A 7,333-nucleotide genomic window follows, 5' to 3' on the forward strand; every position below is an offset into this window, starting at 1 on the left:
TGCCTTCGTGGTATCGCCTCCTTGTTCTTTTGGGTCGAGATCACTCAGTTTTGGGTAGACTAACCAACTTAGATCTATATCCTCATTAGGTGTCTCCCCCTTAGATGGAAGGTGGTGGTAATAGAACTCTGTTTCAACAAAATCACAATCCATGGTAATATATAATCGTTTAGTAATTGGGTTGAAACAGCGGTATCCTTTTTGAGTAATCCCATATCGCACAAAGACACACTTAACAGCCCGTGGTTCAAGTTTATTCCTCTCTCGTTTAGGCAAATGAACATACACAACACAACCAAAGACCCGAGGTGGTAATGAATGAGTAGAAGGAATATTAGTATGAGTTTTTAGGGTATCTAATGGGGTAGAAAAATTTAGGCTCTTTGTAGGAAGGCGATTGGTAAGGTAAGTGGCTATGGCGACGGCTTCAGGCCAGTAATAAGCAGGGACAGCGGATTCGATCATTATGGCCCGGGTCATTTCCAATAGAGTTCAGTTTTTTTCTTTCTGCTACCCCGTTTTGTTGTGGGGTATCACGACATGTGGTTTGGTGGATAAGGCCATTTGTGTCATTAAAAAGGTTCATGTCGATATTCTTATACTCAGTACCATTATCAGATCGAAGAATTCTAATTTGGGTTTGGAATTGTGTTTGTGCCATTTTATAGAAAGAGACAAAAGTCTTATAGACATCAGATTTGTTTCTAAGGAAATACACCCAACTCATTCTAGTGCAATCATCAATAAATGTAACATAATATAAAAAACCATGATTATTGAACGCAGGAGCTGGTCCCCACACATCCGAATGAATTAAAACAAAAGGTTTATCAGTTCTACTATCACTGTTCGGATAAAAATGCTTATGACTCTTAGCAAGGATACAAGCTTCACAATCAAAAGGAACATTTGAACTAGAAAGATTAGGGAAGAGTTTCTTAAGGTATCCTAAAGACGGATGACCTAGTCGCTTATGCCACATCCAAAGCTGCTGTTCAACCCTCCCGTGAACAAGCATTGCTTTACCCTGGTGAGACATCTTAGTAACATAATATAGTCCTCCCTCCTCAGTACCATGCCCAATAATCTCCCCTGTCCGAGCATCCTGGACAGTACAACCAGAAGAATTTATGTTAACAATACAGTTTAATTCTTTTGTCAATTGGCTAACGGAAAGTAACTTGTGGGATAAGTTTGGTATGAAAAGGCAATTTGATAATTTGATGTTATCTGAAATCCTGATAACACCCAACCCCTCTGTTTTAACTACCTCTCCATTGGCTGTTTGTACGCTATTTTTTCCTGGTGGGAGAATAGTTTCAAGGTCACTGGAATCAAATGTCATAGTGTCAGTTGCTCCACAATCAAAAATCCATCTGGGATTTTTATTCGATTTACAAACTAGTCCTACATGGTATGAGTTGGTTTTATTTTCATGTTTCACGGTTTGTGCGATAGAATTGATATTTGTATTGGGCCTAAAACAAAATGGGCTTGAGCACTTAGGTTTACGTGTGGAATTAGGGCAAACAAGAGAATTTGAGCCATATAAATTTGATCCTTGGAGACCAAAAGCCATACCTTCCTCATTTGCTTTCTCTGTCATACCTGACGCAGAGAGGGAGGCTCCACAGCCGCCTGCCGTTCCTCCGTGCTCTCCGCCTGTTGCTGGTGCCTCACTGGTACCCACAACCGCCATGCTCTTCCTCTCTCCTTTCTTCTTTCGATCTCCCCACCATTCTGGGTAGCCGATAATCTTGAAACACCCCTTCTTGGTGTGTTTCGCACCCCCACAATGGGTGCATCTGAGTCATGATTTCTCATCATCTCGACGGAAATTGGGTTTCTCCGTTCTTCCCCTTACAGTAAACCCACCACCAATTCCCAATGATTCGATTTGTGAGGGTTTTGGTGGTTCGGTGCTCATAATCCCTCGCCGTTTTATCTCTCTTCTTATTATTGCAAATGCCTCCTCTGGTGTTGGAAGAGGTTCACGATTGAGAATATCCCGTCGATCCTTACCAATGGTTTCATCTACCCCTGCTAAGAACTGATACAATCAGTTTTGCTGGGTTATTTGATTGTAAGTCGTTTTGTCTTCTGGACTGTTCATCGGATTTCGTGAACGTCTGTCAATCTCCTTCCAGATTCCGGTAAGTTTGCTATAGTATATTTCGATTGGATCTCTTCCCTGCTGGATTTTGTTTGCTTTGACCATGAGGTCAAAAACTTGGAATCCGTCTTTGGTCCCGCCGTATAATATTTCGATCCCTTTCCACAAATCTCTCAAGGTAGGGTAATCCAAGAATTGATTTTGCAATTCTGGATCTATATTTCCAATTATCCACGAGATTACTAAAGAATCCCATTGTGACCATTTTATGTAATCTGGATCCTCTTGGCTTGGCGGGGAGGCTGTGATGTGATTGAGCCTTCCCCTGCCGCCGAGTTCCAGTTTCATTAGCTTTGCCCATTTTGTGAAATTTTTATGATTCAATTTTTCTGGAATTTGAATAGGTTGGAAATTCTGAGTTTCTGTGGTGGATTTTTTGGAGTTTAACTGTGTAAACAGTTGCATTAAATCTTCCATAGTTACCGGGTTTTGAATAACAGCTTTGTTATCGGGTTCCATGATAGATGATGAGTCTTATGGGTTGCCGGCGGCCGGTGATCGGAACCTGGCTCTGATACCAAGCTAAAAATACAGTATAATTCTTGTGATTTTTTTCCTTGTATATTATGAGGTAATTACAACAATATTTATACACAGAATGTTTAATTAGGCTCTAATTACACTAATAAATTGGAGATGATTGATGTTCCAAACAGAAGAATTCTAAAGGACTTTCTAACAGATACCTACATAGTTCATTAGAGTTATCTAGGAACCTTTGGTATGTTTATCAGTCAAACCATCAATAAAGCCAAGCTTTTTCTTTGCACACATATTAGAACGAAGAGATGTACACCATTCATCATAGTTTGTCTAGAAACCTTCAGCGGGTTTCATAGTTGAACCATCAATAAACTCTAGCTTATTCTTTGCATAATGCATATTATCACGAAGAGACTTATGCCATTGATCATAGGTCTCATTCAATGGCTCCCAAAAACGACAATATCACCTGAAACTCTGTATTTTGGAACCAATATATGTCCAAGTTGCCTGCAAATTATCTAGCTAAGAACATTTAGCAGGTTTTCGTGTTGAACCATCAATACATGCAGAGAGGAGTATTTGATTGAAACACAATGCGCCTTATTCAAAAGATGATACATGATAGAAAAAACATAGAATACTATTAACAAAACCATGTAGCCATGTAGGCTACCAACTTCCTCTTAATCTTATTCAAAAGATGATACATGATAAATAAACTAACCAAAAGGATGAATACCCACAAAAATTATAAAAAATAGTGAACTTAAAAAAGAAATTCAATCAACAAATATTTTAACAATTCCTCAATCCTTATTAGCTTGCTACCAACAATGTCATTTATGCTCAACATGTCATTTTTAATAGCAAATTCCACGTAACAAACAAAGAACAATGTTACTTTAAGCATTAACAGCACCACATTTCTTCCTAACTTCACCTTGTTTTCCGGTAAGTACCCCAATTTTAATCATCTTAGACATAGACACAGCAAAATCATGAGCAAAAGATGATCCCATGGTGTTAACTTGGAGATCAATGTAGTTCTTAGTCTCCGGATCATTTAAAAGAGCAGCATCAGACTGGAAAAGCCCCCGGTTTTGGCTAACCATGGTGTAATATTTCTCATCAAAAACTCTTGGTGTTATCTTATCCATTGCAACAATTGATTTCATATCACCAGGAATTGGCTTGCATCTATTCTTCAAGAATGCAGCATATCCAGGAGACAATGCAGGGTCTGTGTCGCCTCGTCCTGAGAAATTGTATAATCGGCTTTGGATGATGAAGCAGTGCCCATGTCCAATGGTGTGAGAACCTACAATATTAATTTTAAGTTTACCGGAGATTCTAAAGTGGTTAGCTTTTAAATTTACGACCCTACTTATGGAATGTAACTGTAAAATGTAGGTTATTACCTGATAGGACTACTAGATCCTTTGTGGTTAGACCTACTGCTGCAAATTCTTGTTTAAGAGTAGAAATGTTTGAAAAGGGGGATGGAATCAAAGCATTGGCTTCTGAAGCCAATGAGATTTTTCCATCCTTTCTACCAAGAGGAACATCCCATGATGGTCCATTAATCTATAGCATAAATAAAAGGATTGTTTATTAATAATAAATTTATGAGCTTCCTTAAAATTAAAGTCATCTACTACAAATAGATAAATAAATAAATGATCATAAAGTTTACCGTGGTGATTGCATCTCGAGAAGATAAAGCTAATATATCAGCACATGAAACAACACCAGGACAATGTTTTTCGAGAGCAGATTTGATTGCTTCAACGACAACGAATCCCTTGAGTGTCACGTTGGGGATCGCGGTCTTCTCTGTTTGGTTGTTAGAGGCGGTTGGATCTAATAATAGAGAACCTTCACAACCCTAAACAAATGGCAATTAATCAAGTTAGTAAGACACTAGACAGATATGCGCTAGCTACTTCAACCTAAACATGATATGGGATTCTTTTTTATATTAATTTGCTAATTTTTTATATTTTATTTTGGTTGTTGTTTTTTTTTTTTTGTCTAATTTTTTGAATACTCCTAGTGTACTTTATACATTTTTTCCTAGATAAGAAAACTTTAAATAATATATGTAGGTCTATTTTAAATACATCAACTATCATTTTATATTATTATGTCACTTTTACGTGACCAAAGCCTTCGATTAAACTATGAGTGTATATCATACTAACAACTCTTAAGTTTATGAAACATAAAAATAAATTAATTGGCACACTCTCAAAATTAAAATTCGGATCTATTATTTGAGAATTATGATCATAAAAAAGTCTTGCAAAATGATAACATAAAGTTCTTGAATAATTTTTGTTGTTAAAGTGTTTCAAATCATGATAGATAATATTAGTTATTAAACGACATATGAAATATGTGAACACAGTACTGTACGTCCATTTACATGTTGTAAATGATGTTTACATTAATGGATCAATTAGATCTATCTCATAGTTATCACAAAGATTAAGATTATGTACATCCGATTTCCTAAATTTTATCAAGATGAGTTGTGGTATATTTGATCTTTCAAGTACAGGAGTTTTATCGAAAAAATTATCGCAAACTAAATCGACAAAAAAACTAGCAAAAAATTTATATTTTAGGTCATGTTTAGTAATTTCAGAAGAAAGTCCTTGCTATACTACATGATAAGAGCTTAGGGCGAAATTCACTTATTGACGTGAGGGTGATGCATTAATATTGTCAAATGAAATAATATTGTGTTTGTAAGAAAGAAGTAAACACTAGAATATAATTTGCTTTTAATTAGATATATTTAACGATATGTAATTTAAACTTTACCACTTCAAATTTTTAATAATATATATAGAGGATTTAGTGACATTTATTAGACTTTTAAGCAGCATAATAAAAACTCACACTAAAGTTTTTTGCAACATAGGATGTAGTGACGACATTTTTCATAAATATCACTGTAAATTATAGTAATAATTACATATGCTACTAAAGACCAAATAAAGTGTCGCTAAATCACTTAATAGTGGAACTTAAAATAAAAACCAATTATTAAACTAAAATTATATATCAGTGGCATTTTTTTAATGCCACTAAATCAAATATCGCGAAAAATTAAATTTGTTGTAAAGAAATAAGACATACCCTAACAATACAGTCATGGAAGATCATTCTAAGCAAACCAGGAGCAAAGCTAGGAACATGAGAAACATACTGCTTAGTGATCCTTTTAACAATGTCTTCGGCCCCAGGACACGAGTACTTATAATAATCTAATGACAATTCTTCTGTGTACGCCATGGCAGATACCATGGAAAACAAAACAAAGAGTGAGAACAACTTTTGGAACTTAAGAACTGCCATTGCTGATGAAGTTCTTCAGAGATATGTTTTTTATTTAGAGGAATGTTTGGGTGTGTTTAATGAAATGTGGATGAGTTGAATTTGCAGACAGAATGTTTGGGGTTTTATAGTTGAACAGTGGTATCTTTACACATGAAGTTGTCTTGCAAATTTATTTATAAAAATGGGAAAACATGAGTTTGATAATGAAACAAATATTAAAGATTATAGAATAAGGTTTGACATTTGCAAATTAAAAATTACATGCATGATAATACATGTTAAGTCATGTGTCCAGAACGTAATGACAAGGAGTTAATAACAACTCGATTAATGATTGATTATTTCAACCTCTTACATATCACTACTCTGATTAATTAAATTTTTTAATGGTGATGAGTTACTTCTGGGCAATACCATGAAATTCTTTACTCTTTAGGTAGGGTATTAGGGGGTAAAGGGTAAAGGGGTAAATATTTCGGAATTTTTTATATGCTTGGATTAAGAGCAAACGCAATAGAGGTATTCTAATACCCTCGATTAGTGGGTACCTATTTACACTAATCCTCCCTAAAGTAAACTTTTTTCTTGTCAAAATTGACTTGCAGAACCAACCCTATTTACGCAATAGAGCAAACGCAATAGAGGTATTCAAGCTTTTTTCTTCCTTTTTATTTCACATCTTTCTCTATTCTACTTTTTTAGTTTATTCAATCAAAACCAACCCTAAATCTCAAATAATAAGATAACAAAGATTTTCAAATTAAATTTCAAAAATAAAATTAAATAAAAGAACATTGAAAGAACATTGAAAATGTAAAAAAATCAAAACAGTAATTGAAGAATTAGATAGTGGCTGGGGGCTATAATTCAAGTGAAGGAGAGAGAAAAGAGAAATTAAAAATGAAGGTTCATGGGAGATATATGGTTGGAAAGAGAAGAAAAAAGTAGAGATGGTTGAAAATGACAGAAGAAAAAAGATGAAAGAAAAATGTCAAACTAAGTACTTTTAATGCTCCAATATATTTTCTCCCTTTTTAATATTCCCCAGTATTATTCTCCTTGAACTATTTACCCCTTGTACTTTTCTTAGGGATCCAGGCAATCCCTCAAGCTAGCTTTTAAGGGGCGAATTAATTCTAGGTAGAGTATTTTGCCAACTGCAGCTTAAGAGTTTAGACTTTTTAAAAACAAATACCTTCAAACTTTTTCGTTTTGCGAAAACACACATTTTGGAAAATGACAACGTACAGCTTTCGTAGCAGAATCCGATCACTAAAAGTTTGACGTTGTTGATCTTAAAAGGTCAAAACTTTAAGGTTGTAGTTGACA

At 35.0% G+C, this 7,333-nt stretch overlaps 1 protein-coding gene across 1 annotated transcript; it reads right to left on the minus strand.

Moving 5' to 3' along the window:
* Nucleotides 1-3,237: 3,237 nt before the first annotated feature.
* Nucleotides 3,238-6,136, minus strand: LOC130798149 (peroxidase 56-like). The gene is made up of 4 exons (XM_057661031.1): nucleotides 5,804-6,136; nucleotides 4,353-4,544; nucleotides 4,078-4,243; nucleotides 3,238-3,977 (listed from the first exon to the last, which is right to left on the minus strand). The coding sequence occupies exons 1-4, from the start codon at nucleotides 6,020-6,022 to the stop codon at nucleotides 3,562-3,564; spliced, it is 993 nt and encodes a 330-aa protein (XP_057517014.1). The 5' UTR covers nucleotides 6,023-6,136; the 3' UTR covers nucleotides 3,238-3,561.
* Between the last annotated feature and the right edge of the window lie 1,197 nt (nucleotides 6,137-7,333).

Source organism: Amaranthus tricolor, chromosome 13 (assembly GCF_026212465.1).
Source record: "Amaranthus tricolor cultivar Red isolate AtriRed21 chromosome 13, ASM2621246v1, whole genome shotgun sequence".
In the NCBI taxonomy this organism is placed as follows: Eukaryota; Viridiplantae; Streptophyta; class Magnoliopsida; order Caryophyllales; family Amaranthaceae; genus Amaranthus; species Amaranthus tricolor.